This window comes from Topomyia yanbarensis, chromosome 3 (assembly GCF_030247195.1).
Source record: "Topomyia yanbarensis strain Yona2022 chromosome 3, ASM3024719v1, whole genome shotgun sequence".
In the NCBI taxonomy this organism is placed as follows: domain Eukaryota; kingdom Metazoa; phylum Arthropoda; class Insecta; order Diptera; family Culicidae; genus Topomyia; species Topomyia yanbarensis.
In genome coordinates this window covers 353,279,475-353,302,087 of record NC_080672.1, presented here as the reverse complement: position 1 = coordinate 353,302,087, position 22,613 = coordinate 353,279,475, and the positions used below count along the sequence as shown (strand labels likewise).

The 22,613-nt window shown below is 39.9% G+C and overlaps 1 protein-coding gene across 1 annotated transcript; it reads left to right on the top strand.

Annotated features, from left to right (window-relative positions):
• The first annotated feature begins 11,511 nt into the window (after window positions 1-11,511).
• Window positions 11,512-12,250, top strand: LOC131688186 (uncharacterized). Its single transcript, XM_058972355.1, has 2 exons — window positions 11,512-11,721; window positions 11,783-12,250. Exons 1-2 carry the CDS (start codon window positions 11,512-11,514, stop codon window positions 12,248-12,250), a joined length of 678 nt encoding a protein of 225 aa, XP_058828338.1.
• The last annotated feature ends 10,363 nt before the right edge of the window (window positions 12,251-22,613 follow it).

The window sequence follows — 22,613 nt, the reverse complement described above, 5'->3', positions numbered from 1 at the left end:
ACAGCAAAATTCTTCTGATCCCGCCCCCTCAACTCCCCTTAGAATAAAATTATACCCCCAAGGGTCTTCTGGACCTTGGCAGGTTTTCTTCAGGCGGAAAGGAAAGCCATTAAACCTTGTGCAAATTGCACGGGATCTGACTTCACGATTTTCTGCTGTAACAGAGATCGTGAAAGTAAATAAAGATAAACTTCGAGTTAGCATTGATAACATTAGACAAGCTAACGAAATAGTAGCCTGCGAACTCTTCACGCGTGAATATAAAGTTTATATACTTTCGCGCGATATAGAATGCGATGGAGTCATCTCCGAACCCAGCCTCACTGCCGAGGATATACTTAAGCATGGTGTTGGTTGTTTCAAGAACGCCCTGCTTAATAAAGTAAAAATACTCGATGTTAAGCAATTGTACTCAGTATCAATTGAAGAAGAGAAAAAAGTTTACCGACCATCCTATTCATTTCGTGTAACTTTCGCTGGGTCTGCTCTGCCTAGCCATGTTCTCATTAATAAAATTCGTCTCCCCGTTCGCCTTTTCATCCCTCGTGTGATGAATTGCCTCAATTGTAAACAGCTTGGCCACACAGCCACTTACTGTTCCAATAAGGTACGGTGTGGCAAATGTGGGGGGCCTCATCAAGAGGATACATGCAATAAAAACTTAGAAAAATGTTTACATTGCGGAGAAACTTCACACGAGCTCCTTGCATGTCCCATATATAAATTGCGGGAGGAGAAAATTAAACGATCCTTGAAGGAGAGATCTAAGCGCTCTTATGCAGAAATACTGAAAAATGCTACTCCTGAACCCACGGTCCCAGAAAACAGATACGCTATTCTATTGCCGAAAGAGTCTGACTCTGACGAAGCGTCCGAAGGTACATCATTTGTTTTACCTAGAGGATCCAGGAAAAGAAAACAATCCTCTTTTCCCAAACTGCCAAGCAAGGGCCTTAAAATTTCTCCTCCAACAAATAAATTGCGGCCAAAGCTAAAGAATTCCGATGCAATACCGAAGCCAGTCCCTCCCGGTTTTGGTAATGTACAATCCAAACAGAACACCATTACTGGAAATAATAAAACTTCAACTTCCTCCGAGCCTCAACCGGGGATAGGTTTATTGAAATTTTCTGAAATTGTTGATTGGATTTTCAAAGCATTCAATATTTCTGAACCACTAAAAAGTATACTTTCAGCGTTCCTCCCAACAATTAGAACATTTTTAGAGCAGCTGATTGCTCAATGGCCCATCCTTGCAGCGATTGTATCTTTCAATGGGTAATTCACCTCCTCCAATGAAAGATTCCATCACTGTTTTACAGTGGAATTGCAGAAGTATCATACCTAAAATTGACTCCTTAAAAATTTTGCTGCATAATTTGAAATGCGATGCTTTTGCTTTATGTGAAACATGGCTTACCTCAAACATTAATTTCAACTTGAATGATTTCAACATTATTCGCCTAGACCGAGACACCCCATATGGAGGAGTGCTTCTAGGAATTAAAAAGTGCTATCCTTTCTATAGAATTAACATCCCCTTGTTTGCGGGCATTGAGGCTGTAGCTGTCCAAACGAATATTAAAGGCAAAGACATGTCTATCGCTTCTATATATATACCTCCCAAAGCTCAAATTGGACAACGTCAGATTTTTGAGGTAGTGGAATCCATGGCTGCTCCGCGGCTGATACTGGGAGACTTCAACTCGCACGGAGTATTGTGGGGTTCCCTCTTCAATGATAATCGATCCTCTTTGATATGTTTGTTTGTGACGAGCTCAATATGACAGTTTTAAATACAGGCGAAGCAACACGCATTCCCAGACCACCCGCACGACCAAGTGCATTAGATCTATCTCTATGCTCGACATCACTTCGGTTAGATTGCACATGGAAGGTTGTACCTGATCCTCACGGTAGCGATCATTTGCCAGTCGTTATTTCAATTAACAGTGAATTAGGCCTCACGAATTCAATCAATGTCCCTTTTGACTTGACACGAAATATTGATTGGAAAAAATACCAATCTTTAATTTCCACTTCTCTTGTTTCGACGGAAAAGCTACCACCAACCGAAGAATATGAATTTCTAGCGGGTTTGATTAGTGAAGCAGCAGAACAAACCCAAACGAAATGCAATCCTGGCATGATATTGAACACCCGGCCTCCTAATCCCTGGTGGGACAAAGAGTGCTCGGATGCATATGAAGCTAAACAAGTTGCTTACAAAGAAATTATGAAACGGAAAGGGTGTACACGTGCAAACTTTGAAAATTATTCGATTTTACAAAACAAATTTGACAGTCTCCGTCGTGCCAAAAAGTCTAGTTATTGGAGACGTTTCGTTGATGGCTTGTCAAGAGAAACATCAATGAGTACTCTTTGGAACACAGCCAGAAGAATGAGGAATCGAAACGTAACTAATGAAAGCGAAGATTTTTCGAATCGCTGGATATTTAATTTTACCAAGAAAGTTTGTCCAGATTCTGCTCCTGCGCAGAAAATCATTCGCGATGCTCCCACAAGTAACGATTCCATAGATTCGCCTTTGACAATGATGGAATTTTCAATTGCACTCCTCTCATGCAACAATAATGCTCCGGGTCCAGACAGAATTAAATTCAACTTGGTGAAGAATCTGCCTGACCTAGCAAAAAGACGCTTGTTGAATTTATTCAATTAGCTTCTTGAGCAGAACATAGTCCCGCACGACTGGAGACAAGTGAGGGTTATCGCCATTCCAAAACCGGGAAAACCAGCCTCCGACCATAACTCGTATCGACCGATTGCAATGCTATCCTGCATCAGGAAATTGTTGGAAAAAATTATCCTACGACGTCTCGACAATTGAGTTGAGGCGAACGGCTTGCTATCAGATACCCAGTTTGGTTTTCGGAGGGGAAAGGGAACGAATGATTGTCTGGCGCTACTTTCGTCAGAAATCCAACTAGCTTACGCAAAAAAAGAACAAATGGCGTCTGTGTTCTTAGACATAAAAGGAGCATTCGACTCTGTTTCCATTGATGTTCTCTCAGAGAAACTACATCAATGTGGTCTTTCACCAATATTAAATAATTATTTATACAACTTATTGTCAGAAAAGCACATGCATTTTTCATATGGCGATTTGGCAACATTCAGAATAAGTTACATGGGCCTCCCACAAGGTTCTTGTTTAAGCCCCCTTCTCTACAATTTTTACGTGAATGACATTGATAATTGTATTGTCAGCCCATGCACTCTAAGGCAACTTGCAGATGATGGCGTGGTTTCTGTTACAGGACCAAAAGCCATACATTTACAACAACCACTGCAAGATAGTTTGGATAATTTATCAAGTTGGGCTTTGAAGTTAGGCATCGATTTCTCTACGGAGAAAACAGAGTTGGTTGTTTTTTCAAGGAAGCGTGATCCAGCTCAGCTTCAGCTTCAGTTGGTTGGTAGAACGATAGCCCAAGTCATGACCTTTAAATATCTCGGAATTTGGTTCGATTCTAAAGGTACATGGGGAGGCCACATTAGGTATCTGATAAAGAAGTGCCAACAAAGGATAAATTTTCTCCGAACAATAACCGCATCTTGGTGGGGTGCTCATCCAAGTGACGTGATAAGATTGTATCAAACAACGATACTTTCAGTAATGGAATATGGGTGCTTCTGTTTCCGTTCAGCTGCAAACACTCACATTATTAAATTGGAACGAATACAATATCGTTGTTTACGAATCGCCTTAGGTTCCATGCAATCGACACATACGATGAGTCTTGAAGTTCTAGCGGGAGTTCTTCCCTTAAAAGATCGATTCTGGGATCTCTCCTCTCGTTTACTTATACGATGTGAGGTTATGAATCCACTTGTAATTGAAAATTTCGAAAGGCTTGTCGAGCTTCAATCCCAAACCAGATTCATGACAGTGTACTTCAATCACATGTCACAAGAAATAACGCCTTCTAGTTATGTTCTGACATGTGTTAATATACTAGATACTCCCGATTCCACTTTATTTTTCGACACTTCCATGCAAGAGGAAATTCGTGGAATCCCGGATCACCAGCGCTCTCTGGAGATCCCTAAAATATTCATAAGTAAATACCAACACATTGACTGCCATAAAATGTTCTACACTGATGGGTCACGAATCAATGAGGCCACTGACTTCGGTATTTTCAACAATAACACCTCGATCTCTTTCAAGTTTGCAGAACCTGCCTCCGTTTATACAGCCGAACTAGCAGCAGTTCACTATAGTCTGGAAATCATTGATACTTTACTTCCGAGCCATTATTTCATCCTCACAGATAGCCTCAGCACAATTAAGGCACTACACACTAATCTAGCCAAAAGTTGTTCAGTAATTTCTTTTGACGACTTGAACAGTAAAGTGATATTTTTACGGAGCTGTCAGCAAATTGTTTAATAAATTGCGGTAAAGTTTTCATTTTTTAGCGATTTTCAGTAATTTTTCGAATAATTTGCTGAAACCCGCAATATTTTTTACTGAATTTATCAGCACTTCTGTTTTTTTCGGTACATAAACATTATCCAGTGAAATACTGACTGATTGTTCGGCAAAATTGTACCAACATTACCGAACCTCGTCAAAAACTTACAAAACAGGTACAGCATTTCAGAGAAAACTGCTGACTGACCAGTATTTTTTGACGTTTGGAGAGAACGAATTGCGGAGAATTCGGTAACGGAATTGTTTTACTGAATTGATTACCGAACGGTTTGCTGTTCAAAACCCCAGCAAAATTTTACTGTACCCAGTAATATAAATTAAGTGTGTATGCTCATTAAAGCTTGATAATCACGCTCCGTTCTTTTTGAAGAAGATACGAGAATACTTAACTAAATTAACAAATAAATCTTATCAAATTACCTTAGTGTGGATTCCCGCTCATTGCTCCATACCGGGTAATGAGAGAGCGGATAATTTAGCCAAAATAGGGGCGCTGGACGGTGACATCTATGAAAGACCTATTGCCTTCAATGAATTTTATAGCGCTTCTCGTCAGAGGACGCTTACTAGTTGGCAAACATCATGGGACAATGGAGATCTGGGACGGTGGTTGCACTCAATTATCCCTAAAGTATCAACGAAGGCATGGTTCAAAGGGTTGGATGTAAGTCGAAACTTCATTCGTGTGATGTCTAGACTCATGTCCAACCATTATACGTTGAATGCGCATCTCCGCCGTATTGGGATCGCAGAAGATAATCAATGTGCTTGCGGAGAGGGTTACGAAGACATTGAACATGTTGTTTGGTCTTGCACTGAATATCGTGAAGCCAGATCCCAATTAATAGACTCCTTACGAGCCAGAAGAAAACCACCCTATGTACCTGTTCGTGATATCCTCGCTTTACGAGATCTTACATACATGAGCCATATTTATCATTTCCTCAAAACAATAAATATTCAAATATAATTATCCCCACAATGTTTCTAGTTTTTTTCCCATGCTACCCACAAACAATTTAGATTTCTTCGCAGTTAGTTAAGTTAGATAAAACGATATAAATAAAGAAAAAAATAAACAAAGATTACAGAAAAACTATCAATAGGTTTACAATGAAATTCAAGAAAATAGAGTATAATTAAAAACATTCAAAATGATGATTATCCTCAGTGTTAGCATTAGAAAGTGATTTTTTTTATAACGTGATAGTCTTAAGAACCTTTGTAACATGTTATGTAAAAAAAACCCCGGCGTAAAAAAGCTTTTGCAAATGCCGTGTCAAATAAACGTTTTATGAAAAAAAAAAAAAAAACAAAGTCCGTTAAAGAAGCTGCACCAGCATGGTCTTTTCCCGATTTTAAATAAGTTTTTGTTAAAGTTGTAGCCACAGATGCATATGTATTTGACGATTTATCAAATTGAAGCCCTACCAATGTAGAATAAGGATATATCCAATCGAAAGAATCACAGAATGTGCTTGATATAGAATAAAACGATCTTAGAAAAAAAAGAATGTTGGAATGAAAGTTTTAAATTTGTTCTTGATACGTGCCATCAAATTCTGTGCAAGTTCCTGATCAAACAAATCGGTTGCTTTTTCCAGTATCTTGTTATTAAGATAGCATCCTTAACCCTCTTTCCACTCTTCTTCAGTTTAGCTTTGAATATACCCGAATAGGGGAGCCCGGGGCTAGTTGGCGGTTGGGATAAGTTGGCGGAATCCCTTTTTCTCTGTTTCTATTAGACATATAGCGCTGCCTCTTCTTGTATACCTAAAGTTATGTGAAACCCGTTATCCAATGTGGTTTTGTAGCAAAACGATTTGTTTGGTGGAAGTTGTGAGTGATATTGTGTTTTCGAGCATACCAAGTAAATTTTCTAAATTTGAAATACTTTGCGAGTATTTCAGTATCCATATAAATATTACATCAGAGCTTTCAGTATCCGTATAGATATTACATCTATCCACAAACAAAAGTTATTTTTTAAATAGTTTTAATAAAATATGCGCGCGGGGTAAGTTGGCGGTACTATCTACAGTGTAAAAAGTAATCTAAAATATTTATTTCTGGAATTCATTCCAAAGTTTCATACTTTTTCTTGTGTATCTTGCCAATGTAGGAGACATTTATTCCGGCCAATTGCATGAAGAATTTCGAAAATTTGCTTTTGAATAGGGAGTACGCGTCAAAGTCAAAATGCCGGGGTATTGAAAATGAAATATAATAGCAAATGTCGGTTAATATACAGTTTTCTCGAAAAGACATTCAGCACGTCCCAAAAGGACCCATGAAGTAATTGAATCTCCATTTGATTGCTTAGTTTTTGGCTTATGGCTTATAAGTTGGCGGGTTTTCCGTGTCACATATTTTTTGTTTCCAAAAACGGAGACAATGCATCAAACACTTTAAAAAAAATCAGAGATGTTGCCAACAGTCTGCTCTTTCATGCTACGTGTTCTATTTTTCAAGACCTACCTACATCAAAGCGATAAAAAATTGAAACTGAAAACACTTTCAACTAGCCCCGGTCTACCCTACATATCGATTAGGCTTACTGAACGGCAAAATACTTTTCTTACTGTCATTCGTCCGGTTATATTTTTGGTTGTAATTAAAATCGGAGTCTTCCTGCCACAATAGTAGATTCCTTGGCAGATCATCAGCATACCGGAAAACTGGTCTGCAAAAACAAATTTATATGTCTTAGAAACTTCTTGATTCCTGACAACATAAAACTTCTACTAGCCCTGTATAAGGTCAAATTTGAACGTAAAGGGCGAACACGAAATTATTGCGACACATTCAACAGGGCATAACTTTTTTACCATTGGGTAAAAATCCACCAAATTTTGCACACTTTCTCATTGATGTGTATTGTTTACATGCTGTCAAACTCGAAGTCGTGTTTTTCGATTCAACGAAAATGGAGGTGAACCAACGCGAGTCGAGAGAACAAATTCTTTCCAAACACCTGGAATTTCCTGACCTGTCGCACCGGCAGTTGGGGAAAATGTTGAACATTCACCATTCAACCGTCTCCAGAGTGTTGAAGCGATTCCAGGAGCGGTTGACGTTGGACCACGGCAAAGGAGCTGGAAGAAAACCGGGACCGGAGAACAAAAAGACGGAGGGAAAGGTGAAGCGGATGATTAAAGCAAATCCCAACGTCTCAAGCCGTGATTTGGCTGAAAAGATCGGCATGTCGCAGAGCTCCAGAATGCAAAGAAGAGAGCTGGACTACATACATAAAAGGTCCAGAGCTTCCCAAACCGCGGTGACTGAATCGACGGCTAAAACTCGGGCACGGAAGCTCTACGAGAAGATGCTGACAAAATATGGCTGCTGTGTGATGGACGACGAAACGTATATAAAAGCCGATTTAAAGCAAATTCCGGGGTTGGAGTTTTTCACTGGCAAGAGCAAGTTCAATGTGGACGACAAATTTAAGAAGAAGAAAATGTCGAAGTTCGCCTCCAAATATCTCATTTGACAGGCCATCTGCTCTTGCGGACTGAGGAGTGAGCCTTTCGTCACAAAGGGCACAGTAAACGGCGAGATATACAAATCTGAGTGCCTCGAGAAGCGCCTTTTGCCGTTCTTGCAGCAGCACAACGAAGCTCCGCTATTTTGGCCAGATTTGGCATCATGCCACTATTCTAAAAGTGTCCTGGAGTGGTATGAGGCCAATTCTGTCCATTTTGTTCCAAAGGACATGAATCCGCCAAACTGTCCGGAGCTGCGCCCGGTTGAGCAGTACTGGGCAATGATGAAGCGGGAACTTCGGATGAGCAAGAAGACAGTCAAAGACGAGAAGGACATGTTAAGAAAATGGAGAAAAACTGAGAAACTGGTACCGGATGACACTGTAAAGACTTTGATGGAGGGCATCAAGCGAAAATGCGTTAAATTTTACACTCAAGGCTCCATTGATTAACTTTTCTTTTGATTTTTGAAGTAAATATATGTATAAAACTACCCTAAAATTTTGGTTTCATTTTAAACATTATAAGAAAATTGGCATGACATTTTCGGTGTCGCAATAATTTCGTGTTCGCCCTTTATACTTGTACGTAAGATTGCAAGCAAATTTTATTGTAGACCTAACCCTTCGCGACGCGATTTTTTTTTCATTGTTAGTATTGTTTATTTTTAGCTTTATACAGGTTTTCGAGGTCGTTGATTCTGTCTGACGTCGAAAATGTAAAATTCAAAATGGCGGATCCAATATGGCGACTGTGCTTGGCTAAATTTCATGTTTTTTTTATATTGGCGTAAAGCGTCTAACAAGGAAGTTTTCCGGGTCCCTGAATTTGATTCTGATGTCGAAAATGTAAAATTCAATTTGGCGGATCTAATATGGCGACTGTGCTTGGCTAAATTTATTTTTTTATATTGGCTTAAAACGTCTTACAAGGGGGTTTTCGAGGTCACTGAATCTGAAAAATAAAAGGATTTATTTTTATTTATTTATTGGTCAAGTCGGTCCACAAAAACTGAAATATTTCTGAATAGCTCCAAGGATTGAGCAAAAAAATTTTAAACGGTGTTTCTGTCGGAAAACTTTTATCAATGCTTTTCAGAGTTAGTAAGTGCGCCAAAATACATTTGGAAATTATAGGGCAAGAAATCGATTTTTGACGTGACTATTAACTAGACATTCAGTATAGAGACCTCTTTTAAAAATTTGGGAAGACAAGTCAGGTATGGTTTGGGAACGTTTGCATTTTGTTGTACTACTCGGAATTAATAATGTTTCTTCGCCATTTTGTTAAAAATATGTACAGCAACATTGTATTAAATTTTGAAGTATGTATGGCATGCATTAATATCCAAATATTGTGTTTTGAAAATTCTTTCGAAAACTGTTTGGAAAGCTGAAAATTTCCTGCTCATCTCGGTCGGAGCCGTTAATATGGTGTATCAACCAAACACAAAAATGTTGAAAAGTTTTAAATATAGGTCCGCTAAAGATTTGATTCTATTAGTATTCATGTTGAGCGAAAGGAGCATTTCCCCAAGGAGCTATGCAATGCAGAGTAGGAATTGTTTGTGTGCTGTACACGGCTGGTTGACTGTGGCTGAATTAGTTTGTGTCATTACGTGCTGCCATCAGAGTCCAATATTTTCATTTCCGATGGTTGGAATATCACACACACACAGCTAAGGGAAGCTCTGGAAAAACAGTGCGAACTTAGAGAAGTGCAGATGATGATCCGAATGAGGAAGGGACCTTTCGCCACGCAAGCGGCTTCGGTTAGGCTTCCAGTCGAAGCAGCAAACAAGGCACTTAAAATTGGGAAGTTCAAAGTTGGCTGGTCGGTATGTCCATTAAGCGGCTCCCAGCGACCGGAAGTGTGCTTCAAGTGTCAAGAGTTCGGCCACCTGGCGAGAAATTGCAGTGGACCTGTCAGGAGCAAATTATGCAGAAGGTGCGGGGAAGAAGGCCACATGGCAAAAGACTGCCGGCAGGCTCCGAGATGTCTGATCTGTGCAACCGAAGAAGGTAACAAACACGTTACAGCAGGCCCACGATGTCCGGCCTTTAAACAGGCGACTGCAACAAAATCACAGTGGAGGTAACGCAAATCAACCTCAATCACTGCGACAACGCACAACACTTGCTGCGGCAATCTGTAGCGGAGTCTAAATGCGATATTGCTATCATCTCGGAGCCTTACCGTATCCCGGCCTGCGATGGAAACTGGATAGCAGATAACGCAAAATCAGCTATGCACCCCCGCGGTGGACGACCGATCGATTCACAGAAATGCTCGACAAGCTGACAGAGCAGCTCATCGATCGGAGACCTGTCGTTATAAACGGGGACTTCAACGCTTGAGCAGTAGACTGGGGCAGCCGATTCACTAACTCAAGGGGGAGTAGTCTACTCGAGGCCTTTGCAAAGCTGAACATATATGTTGCAAACGATGGTACAACCAGCACCTTCCGCCGCGACGGTCGACATTCAGTTATTGACGTTACCTTCTGCAGTCCAGGGCTGGTTGGCAGTTTAAATTGGAGAGAGTGCGAGGGGTATACCCACAGCGACCACCAAGCGATTCGGTACACTATCGGATACAGTAGACAGTAGGAAGCGCGCATGATCCAATCAAACGAGCGGAGGTGGAAAACAACGAAGTTCGACAAGGGAGTTTTCGTCGAAGCATTGAGGCGTGAGTGCAATCATATTGACTTCAGTGCAGATGAAGTGACAACGGCATTATCAAGAGCGTGCGATGCAACCATGCCAAGAGAAGGTAAACCTAGGTACACTCGCCGCCCAGCCTTCTGGTGGAATTCGGCGATTGCCGTGCATGCTGCCACCGAGCCCGGAGGAAGATGCAGAGAGCCCGAAACGTCGCGGAAAGAGATGCTCTAAGACCAGCGTATAAGGCGGCAAGAGCCGCACTTACCAAGGAAATCAAGCTCAGCAAGAAAGCCTGCCTAGAAGAGCTTTATAGCAACGCCAATTCGAACCCGTGGGGCGACGTCTATCGAGTTGCCATGGCGAAGATAAGAGGACCGGTAGTGCCACCGGATAGGTGCCCGGAGAGGATGAGAGCCATCGTAGAAGCACTATTCCCGTAGCATGAACCGACCGCCTGGCCGCCCATGCCATACGGGACGCAGTATGACTACGAAGAAGAAGCTCGGATAACCAACGAGGAGCTGATGGTGGTGGAAAAAGCCTTGAGAACCAAAAAAGCCCCGGGACCAGACGGTATCCCCTACGTGGCTGTGAAAACAGCAATCCTATCGAACCCTGATATGTTTAGGACTGCGTTGCAAAAGTGCATCGACAATGGTGACTTTCCCGACATCTGGAAGCGACAAAAGTTGATGCTGTTGCCGAAGGCAAGCCCCCTGGAGATCCTTCAGCATACAGACCGATATGCCTGTTGGATACGGTTGGCAAAGTGCTTGAAATAGTAATCCTTAACAGGCTTACAACATACACAGAGGGAGAGAATGGGCTATCCAATATGCAGTTCGGTTTCCGGAAAGGTAGATCCACTGTGGACGCCATACGAATGGTCATGGAAACTATGGAGGCTGCACAGAAGCAAAAGAGAAGAGGAAACCGCTACTGCGGAGTGGTTACACTGGACGTAAAAAATGCCTTCAACAGTGCTAGCTGGGCTGCAATCGGCGATTCGCTGCACAGACTGAAAGTTCTTGAGTACCTCTGTAGGATCCTGAGGAGCTACTTCCAGAATCGGCAACTGATCTACGAAACTGACGCCGCAAAAAGAAGTGTAACTGTAACAGCGGGCGTTCCACAAGGTTCCATTCTCGGTCCAACTATCTGGAATACAGTGTACAACGGTCAGAGATTGTATCATCGACTCAAAGCGGGAAGCTAAACAACTGGGAGTGATGATAGACGACCGGCTAAGCTTTAATAGCCACATCGACCATGCATGCGGGAAGACCGTAAAAGTGATTTCGGCACTATCTCGGATCATACCCAACAATTCGGCGATCAGCAGCAATAAAAAGCGACTACTGGCGAGTGTTTCCACATCGGTGCTCAGACATGCAGGGCCTGCTCGGGTGACGGCACTGCAGACGAAGAGGAACACATCTTGGCTGAACAGCACGTTTAGGCTGATGGTCATGCGGGTGTCTAGCGCGTATAGAACTATCTCGTCAGAGGCAGTCTACGTGATAGGTGGAACGATTCCCATAAACCTCCTACTCGAAGAAGATAGCGAGTGTTATAGGGATCGAGGCACGAGAGGAGTCCGTAAACGAGTCCGAGCTGACACCTTAATCAAGTGGTAGCATCAGTGGGATAACGCTGTTAACGGTAGATGGACCCATCGACTAATTCCACGCTTGTCGGTCTGGATGAACAGAGCGCACGGGGAGGTGAACTTCCACATGACGCAGTTCTTGTCTGGTCACGGCTGTTTCAAAAAGTATCTGAACAGGTTCGGCCACGTGAGTTCGCCGTTCTGCATCGCGTGCGGTGATGCAGAGGAGACGCCTGAGAAATGTGGTCCCCGAATGTCCGCGATTCGAGCACGAGCAAAACGAGATGAGAACTATTTTCGGTGAAGACGTTAATATGAACAATATTGTCCAAAGAATGTGCGCGGAATAATGGGACGCGGTGAACAGAACAGTCGTTCAAATCATGTCAGCGTTGCAACGAAGCTGGCGAGAGGAGCAACGACCATCAACGTAGCAGTACACGGCTTCGAGCCTTCGAAGCTCCGATAAACTGGAAGTTACACTCCAACTAAAATCGCCGGATCGACCATGGTGTAGACTAGGTTCACCGACGGGGACCAGTTGAGTAGAACTAGATCGAGTAGATCGGGACGAAGCGGGGAGCTAAATGGCTCACGGAAACGAACAACGGTATCGGCGGAAATCTACCGCTCGGTTGCGGGAGAACTTCTCTCGCCGGGGAATTCCCCGTCGGAGTAGGCTAGGTCCATCGTCGGGGACTAGACCGAGTAGTTCGCGAACAAGTCTGTTGCTCAACGAGTAAACGGCGCTGAATAATGCGAGAAGGAAGATGCGGTGCTAACTGGCACAAGGGAGCCGAAGGGCTCGGTGAATTAGACAGTCTGATGTTTGCCACCCAGATTGTCTTCGTAGGGGAGGAGCATTAAGTCTCGACTCACATCCAGCTTTCCGACTGCCATGCAGAAATTGTCAGTCTGTGTGGATGATGGAGAATTGGTGGTGTGTCGAGGAGTGGTGCCGTAACCCTGCGGAAGAAACGAACTAGTAAGTAGTTGAATAAGAGTGTGTGCTATGCACATAAAAACCCCTCCCCGAAGTAATGCCGTAAGGTAGTACCGGGGAGGAATCAGGTTCTGGGCAAGAGCAGTGATTTTTTAGCGGGTCGGGTGATGGCAGGCCAAACCCGTTCCCTGAGACATTGGGGTTTTCGTACATTTTCCCTCAGGTCTCAGGGTTTTCTTGAAATTTTTTTTACTGCTCTCTAAAAACAAATCACACACACATACACGTACACGAAAATAGAACCTTGAACCGAAGCTCGTTCATGGTTGGTACCCGCTAATTTCATGCATCGAGCCGCCAGTCTTGAACGGAAAGAATTATAAGTTTAGATAGAGAAAAGATAATTATTAGTATGCGGCCGCCTCCGTGGACTGTCTGCATTATTTAGTTTGTACAGCTCCGTGTAACTTGCTGGGAAAAATTCGACGAAATAATTCCAATCCGGAGACTATTTTCTTTAACTAACTAAATAGCCCTTATCAGCGCTACGAAATTTAAAAATTTACACCAATAATGTCAGAATTGTATTCATGAACAACATGAGTTGCTCATAGAGGACAGAAATTGGTAGCATCCAACGATCGTCGAATCCAGTGCATCACCCAGCGGCATCAACGCCAACATCAAACCACAATTATATTAACCCTCAAAACGGCAAAGAGTCTCAGACGTCGGGCCTCAGATTACAACTCTCCACTTTTAATGAATTGCTAATTAGAAATAAAAATGATCGAGCGTTTTCGAGTTTTTAATTCTCTCACTGATAAAATGCCAAATTTAGCTTGTCTTTTTAAGGTTTAAAGAATAATTTGAGGTGTGCTAAGGGTGCTCAGGATATTGATTTTGCTGGAAATCATGCGCATGACGTCCTTGCCAATAACTTTTTTGGATTAACTCAGATCATCTTACATGTATAATGAAACCTGGTGGTGGAATCCGAAACCATGTTTTTCTCCGCATGTTTCGATGATTTTTCGCATATAAATTTAATTGTTGCTCTACTTGATTCAAATTTGAAAGTTAAATGGAGATCCATTCTACTCTACATTTGTTTTCACCTGTTCAATGATAGGAGCCACAAGACGGCACTGGTAATGATCGAATTAGCACTGTTATCCTCGGATTCGATTTGAAACTGATTTTTTTATCGAAATATCCGGATAATCGAGTCTGATCTGTACATATATCAAAGTACCTGATGGAAGTCTAAAACTTTCCATTTTTATAATATTTGAACTGCTAACTAGGGTTCGTCGCGGTGCGGATGTGGGCGGTAAATGGATTGTCCGCACCGCAACCGCAAAAAAATATCAAAACCGCACCGCTTACCGCAACCGCACTTTATTTACCGCACCGCACCGCGCGGTAATGCGGTAAATGCGGTAAATTTTTTATATTTTTAAAAATTGTGTTGAAAAATTGTTCATTTGTATAACCATATATAATAAAATGTTATTCTTATTTACACGAAATTTAACTTTAAGAGACTCATCAGAATGTAATGTTTAAGAAAAAATCAACTTTTGCATTTTCTATTAATAAAACTCAGTAAATTTAAAATGCAAGCATAATACATTCAAAAACGTTGTGCTGCAATAATAGGAAAACTTTTATTTTAGCAACCCTCCAGTTAATTGAAAAAATGTAATGAAAATGTAATAAAAATGTAATAAGAAATGAAGTATTTTTTTCTTTAAATTGTCATATTTTCAATGTGTTTGACATATGAACATTAAATGGATGATTTTCGCATTTACGTAATAAAAACCACTTTTCATTCTTAAAGGAATTTCAACAAAAAAATTTAAAGTCGAAATACCAGTGCTTCTATATAGTAGCGCATATATTCCAATACAGTGAAATAAAAACATTGTATTTCATCAATAAGAACGACGCCATATTTGACGAAAAAAATTGCTCTATACATTACATCTAATCAGGAGTCCGGTCTCAACTGGTACAGAATTATTGAACATTATAAAAACTGCTAAAAATGTATGATTTGTAACATACAGCAGAAATGTTATTAAAAATAGGGGGTTTTATGGACAAAATATCCCAAAACTCTAACTTCCGCATTTATCAAGAAACATATGTATTTTCATTCAGAAACTAAGATGGCTCCCTTTAAAAATATATGAAGTGTAATTTTCTAAAGGCTAGTTCTAGAAAGTTCTAGCATTTAATGTATTTTCCTATAATATTTTCTCAAAGAGCCAATGGCAAAAACTTCAATTAAAGTGGACGGGAGTCAACCGATGTGGTATTTGGCAAAAATAGTTTCAAAAAAGATACAAAATTGTCTTAACCCTCCAGCACACGCGCCGTTGTATTTTCCTTCCGAAACTCTAGCGAAATCTTCTTTCAGCAACAGCGGCTGCTCATTCGGGGAAAATTGATATCGGAAACGATTCATAATTCAACGATTTCCAACAGAAATCGGAAGAAGTGATGCACTTTTAAATTGAATTTAAGAGTAAAAATTTATTGTTTTTAAATGATCTAATAATTTTGTCCGTATTTGGATCTTGCATTTTATGTATTTGACATGGTTAGTTTGTGAAGTAAGACTTAGAAGTATAAAATAACTAGTGTCCAAAATATGGCGTAAAAATAATAGCGTCAAAATATTTCGGACACAGCTAGATTTTCTTTCGTAATAGCAGTCCGTTTATCAATTTAGAATAACCGAAATTATCACTTTATTTATTTTTTTTAGCAGTGCGGTTGCGGTAAAACCGCGCGGTAAAAGCTCTTTCCCGCACCGCATCCGCGGGAAAAATTGTCTTACCGCACCGCAGATTTTGCGGTGCGGGTGCGGTAAATACCGCGCGGTTGCGGTAATTACCGCAACCGCGACGAACCCTACTGCTAACAAGTGCATTCAACATTTGCGTATTATTGATTATTAAATGCCATTTAGTTTACAACACTATCATTAATGTCAAACTTTATGACTATGTTGATTATATCGATATATTGTTTGAAGTACTTTCTCATTTTTAAAGCCCTAACTTCCCACGAGCCATACCTTCAATTAGATTCTGTTCCATCAGACTCCTATACAAACCGTAGGAACCATTAAGTACAAACTAGAAATAGAAAAAAAAAGCGAAAGATTAACGCCCATAATCACTCGCCAACGCAACGAGCGCTCGGTACCGCTCTTTGCATATTGCTTCGATACTGGTGCAGTGGCACATATTCAAATTTACATCCCTCCATCCATCCATCAGAAGCGTTAATTTCCTCGCCAATTAATTAGGGAGCGCTCCAGGGGGAAACGCGAGACTCGCGCAATGAAAGACCGAAATTAAACTGCATCGAGCATAAAAAACAACGCCTAATGAAAATGTACTCAACTAGAGCTCAACTTTTGGCATGGTGGTGGCAGACGACGACAACAGCAGCAGCAGCAGCAGCAGCAGCGGCGGAAGGGTCGCGGCGAGGGTTGGGGCGGTTACACTATGATGAAACAAAGACCCTGCAATCAACCAATTAACTCGTTTCGCGTTCCAGAAACAAAATATGCAAGCGAAAGCCCGCGTCGTTGTCGTCGTCGTCGTCACCGCCGTCATCAGTTTCATCACAACAAAAGCCTCATAAGGCACTTCACACTGCGCGATTCGCAAAGAGCGTGTGTGTGAGAAAGAGAGGGAGAGGCTCACTCTGTCGATCATGGGAATAACAATAGACTGCGTGGTACTTTGTTCATAAATATTCCGCACGGACGGGTCGCAGCCACCCTCGAACAACTAACTCTGCTCTCCGGGCGTTTGGCGTAGGCTTTCCTTCTAATAAATATTAATTAATCCTTTTGCTAAAAATCAACAATTATCGCAATAATACGGTAATTATTGCATGCTGAGCTGAGCATTAGTTTTGCCAGTTCGTGATGGTGGAGGGTTCCAGTTATAGCCATTTGGTTAAGTGCATTTCCTGGATTGAGGGAGTTTTCGAACGGTTCCAAAGGATAAACATAAACACAGCTGCGGAATTACTGCATGATTTGTGAATTTATGGTATGCCGCTGCTGTGACATTTCAGTTCGGCAACCTATGGCCTTATCCCGAGCAGTTTGGATTCAGGTGGCTTGCTGGACACATGCTAGGCTGAACATTGTAAAGTGACTCAAAACCGAGCTCAAAACGAACAAAGAAATATAGAGGCTATTTTTAAAAAAGTTATGAGATAGCCAACAAGAGTTAGCCCATCTGTAATTTAGTTTTGTTATTATTATTAAGTTAATAATTTGTAGGGGAGAGTGGGTGCGCTTGATCCCACTTTTCTTTTTTTCTCATAGCTTTTCAATGAAATAAAAATTTTAATTGCCAAGTTCACCAGCTTGTAGTCAATTCGTATTGTAAGAGTTATGAATAATGTTTAAATCCGAATACTATATCCTGTTAGTAATATGAACAGTTTTGAAAATCATGTCAAAGCGACGTTTTTGTAAAAACAAATCAGTGCTGTTTAACTTGCTTTTCCAATCTTCAATAACTTATACCATATTTGTCAGCGAAAAAATTTTTTAGATCAATTGATGGTGCCAGATACATGAAATGATGTTTTTCTATTTCTATACATTTCGAAAGTGTTTGAGAGAACTAATGATAGGGATCAAGAGTATCCAGTGTTACAGGGATCAAAGATACCTGTTGCATGAGGTGAACCAAATTTAAATTTTTTTCTATGTGTTGTAAAACTTTTTATTCGAAAGAACGTGTTTTCCTAGATAAAAGCCCTTAGAAAGTAATCTTATTTGAAAATATTCAAATATAATTACTTCGATAATCACATACAAACGTTCAAAAAATTTGTAAAAAGATCTTCGTGGCGGATTTGAACACATATTTTCTAAAATATTATATAACTTTTCCAAACCAAATGTTTTTCAGATTGTTTTTTTAAACATCATAAGCGACCAAATAAAATCTTTTAATATTGTGATAACTTAATGCGTATAGATTATGAGATATGACAAGGAAATCAAATATCCCCAATGATCAAGTGTCCTCACTCTCCCCTATAGGTTGAATGTTAAGGAATCATAATAATAATATATTGGTTCGAATGGTGCGTTCCCCATGTTATTCAGAGATTTGTGACTTGCCATGTCGTTTCATCTTTTTCCTAACGGGAAGGGAAAGGGAGGTGAACACAAAACAGTAACAGTCTCGATTCTTCGCTCCCGAAGGAATAAAACCTATAGGTCTTTACCACACTGGGTTGGGAACAATAGCCTATCTTTGAGTTTTAATCAGCCCCGTGAAAACTGTTTGTTGCCCGAAGCTTCCACCAAATGCCAGTAGCGCTAGCTACGCTTCAAATGTTCAAGGTCTGTTCACATGAACTGTACAATACTGTTTAAAAGTTGGATTCAAAACAAGTAATTGATAACAATATATGAGAAATCACGCTTTTTGTTGCATCGCTTCTTCTACACAAAATCCGAACACTTTTATCACATCAAAATGAAGTTTTTTTGCATTCGATAAGTTTCACGTCCTGTTAACAAAATTGGCTCCCAGCGATGTGAACGTTGCTTAAAGCGCGTTCGCTGTCATTTTTGGCAACTAGCCGAGCCAGGAAGCCAGCTTATGTTGGCTTCACTACTTTTTCAAAGAAACGTCAAAACATTCACCCTCTTGGTTTTAATTCCATACACACATGTTTATCTGTGTATGGAGAACTAAAAATCCGGATAAGCAATTGCATTACTGCAGGGCAGTTACATATCAAATGATATGATATTCCGTAATCGGATTCACAAAGATCACACGAATAATACTCAGCACGCTGAATAGTAGCCATGTGATAATTGAGTTTGCAATATGCAGTCAGTGTTCTGACTAGAATATTGTAATTGTGCTTGAAAAAATGCAACAAATTCTGTGACAATTTCGGACTCACATCCTGCAGAAAAGTTTTTGTTTGAATGCAAGTTTCTAAGCTACGCAAATGGTTGGCCTGTTCGGATACAGCCCAAGTGCGAATTTTGTGCTTTATCCAACTTATCGACAGTGAAACTGGTTCTGGACCAACGAAGTCAGACGAAGCGCACGCTCTAGCCAATTCGTACCCATAGAAGGTAGATATCATTTGAAAAGCTAAGTTATTCGATTTGAGTTCGACATGCGATTACTAATTGCTATCTCGAATCTGTCGAACTATGTACTTTTAGGGTAGGCTCACAGCACAAAAAAATTACCATTTATACGCCCTACAGAATTGCAAAGATTTCTGCTTGGAATACGGTACAGCCTCTATCAAGCTAATGGAATTGGTCCAATCTACGACAATAGACACCAGCACCGGCTCGGGCCTCCAACAGAGAACTGTCAGTATAACAAACTGTGTTTTCTTTAAGTTGTTGCTCCATCCAACCAGACACCACATTTAGAGTTTTAATAAGGAAAACTACATGTAAGTGCAGGTTCACTGGGAGTAAGTATATATTCATCCCAAGTAACCATTTGGGGAACAAGACTGTGGTGTGCCGAAAGCCCGTCTACATTGGTTGAAGGCCATGTAAGCTTTCTTGATTTTAAAAACGATCTGAGCTGTCCAATTAAGTTTTGAGTCAAGAATTACTCCCACATACATAAATTGATCGGCAAAAATAATTTCAGAGTCAAAGAACAGCATCGCACGAGCTCCGGCTGTAATCCTTCGTTTCGTAAAAAGCACTATTGATGTTTTATTTGGATTAACTGATCGTCCAACATAAAGACACGATTGCTGGACAAGATGTAATGCTTGCTGCCTCAAATTAAAAAGTATTGTAATGCAAATTCAGGAGACCATTATATGATGATCATCGGTAAAACCATATGTCGGAAGCCCAAGTTCCTTAAGTTTCCTCTACGAGACATTGGTGACAAGGTTTCATAAAAGTTTCAACAGGGATGTTTCGTGTCACCGTAAAGTCGCCTCAAACCGGTGCACGCCGAAGATGGCATTTCTGAGAATGACAAGAAAATTAGAGGAGTAGTTAAATCTGTATGTTGATGATATTTGGGAAGGTATATACGAGCGATGTATAGAGGAGATCTCGGCTTGCCGGTACATCCAGAACCGTGACATTGTACGATCTTCCTCGGGCCCGAAGGGAATCCAATAGTTCAGATCTGTTAGAACAATACTCGGTGCATGCCCAGACAATATGATCGTTATCGTGATAACCGTCGCTCCAAGCACAGAGTCCGCTATTCGCGAACCTAATACGTCGAAGATGAGCTTCACATCACACAAATGGAATCCCGGCCCACATACATTCCTTTGGGATGATAGAATGTAGCCACCGTCCTATCTGTCAATTACTTCACGATGTCTGCAAATTTTTAGCGTCTTCTGACGAGAGATATTGAAAAATTCATTGAAGCAGATTACTCTTTCGTAGGTGCAACCTTCCAAAGCACCCACCTTAGCTAAAGAGTCCGTAGGTCAACCAAGAAGGAGAAGGTATCATAATAGCGATACTTTTTTATATCTGTATTCGGACAGCTCACAAAATGAGAAACACTACTACTGCTCTGCTGGTCGATTAACGGTTTACTGCGCTCACATAAAGGAAGTAAAATTTTCAAAACGACGAAGAGACGGAGATAACCTTAAAAGCGGAATACCTAGCTTTGCTTTACAGCGTTGCAATTCACGAATTTGAGAAAAAATGTCTTTTCGTTCCGAGAGTCACTGTGCGAATGATGATTGAGATTGATCCATGCTGATTGAAAACAGGTCCAGAGATCGAGTTAAAGGCATCTCTTTTGGAAAAATCTCTAATCCGAGGTGTAGGGTTAGGAATCGAATCAAGGTGAGCTACGTACAAGGCAATCGATTTACCAACTACACTATGCCCGTCCCAAATGTTTCATTTATTTTTAATGCAAATATACTCAGAAATGAAATATAATCAGAATATATTTCCATTGGTAGTGTAGTTGAACGTCAACAGTTCGTGTGTCAAGAGCCTTGTAGTTATTATTTTCTTGCATTACCTACAAGAAAGCTTCTTGCATATCATGTAAGAATGCTTCCTACATTGATTGCAAGGGTGCTGCTTGTATTTTTGCACAATACCAGAGTACTTTGCAAGGGATTTTTGCATTATTGTTATTCTTACTGGGTAGATTCAGGACGTAGGTTTCTGTGAAAGAATTATTCAGACGAATTCATTGCACCGCCTAATTGTAGTTGAAAAATTCAAAAAACCGACTTAATCCACCTAACAGTGTGATGAGACATTTCTTATATATATCACTGTTCGATTATTCATTAGTTTACAGAACTCATGCGAAGTAATCACCCAACTAGAGCTGAGTTTGGCACAGTTTTTAGTCCTGCACAAATAAAACCTCAAATAAACTGAATATATTATAGAAAATCAATAAAACGAATGAAATTTAAAAAAATAAAGCAAATATAATCGAAATATAATTTCATAAAAGTTCATAATTTGAGTAGAATGATTAATTTAAATCAAATTATTCAAATGGATAAATTAAATCAAGTTAACTTATTAAAGGAAAAACTAGAAAAGTTAAAAAAAGTTACAAAATTAATAAAATTGATAAGATTGAGTCAAATTGGATAAAATGTATAAAAGAAATGATTGAACATAATTAATAATAGTAATAAAATGAAGTAAGTAAGTGAAAAAATGAAGAAGCAGAATAAAATGCATAAACTGAACACAGCTTTTAGTCCTGAACGAATAAAACCTCCAATAAACTGAATAAATTATAAAAGATCAATAAAACGATTGAAATTTAAAAAAAATAATGAATCAAAGAAAATCGAAAAAAAGTTATCAAGTTCATGAAATGAGGTGAATGACTAATCTAAATCAAATAATTCAAATAGATTAATCAAATTAGTTTAACTTATTAAAAAAGCTAAAAAAAATATAAAATTAATAAAATTGAATAAATTTATTAAAATTGACAAATTGCATAAAATGAATAAAAGAAAAGACTGAACATAATTGATGACATTAATAAAATGAAGAAACAGAATATTATGCACGAACTGAAAAAGAAATAATTGGAATGAATAAAACGATTAAAATGAAATGAATGCATTAAATAAATACAAATTATTATATGAACAAAATTTATTAAATTAATTAAATAAATTAAGCGAACAGAATTAATTACATTAAGATATGTTTTCAAGGGGAATACGTACCGTGTAAAAAAGTCGTTCCAAAAATCGCGATACATTGAATGCAAAAGACTTTCTACGCCCGCTTGGTTTTTAAAATGGAGTCAGTCAGCAAATCTTGGCGTCAACTCGTTAAGCTCGTTCCATAATTAGCCATATTGATTGGGTGTCAGAGAATTCCACGAAACCGGAAGCCACCATCTTGGTTTTCAAAATGGCCTCA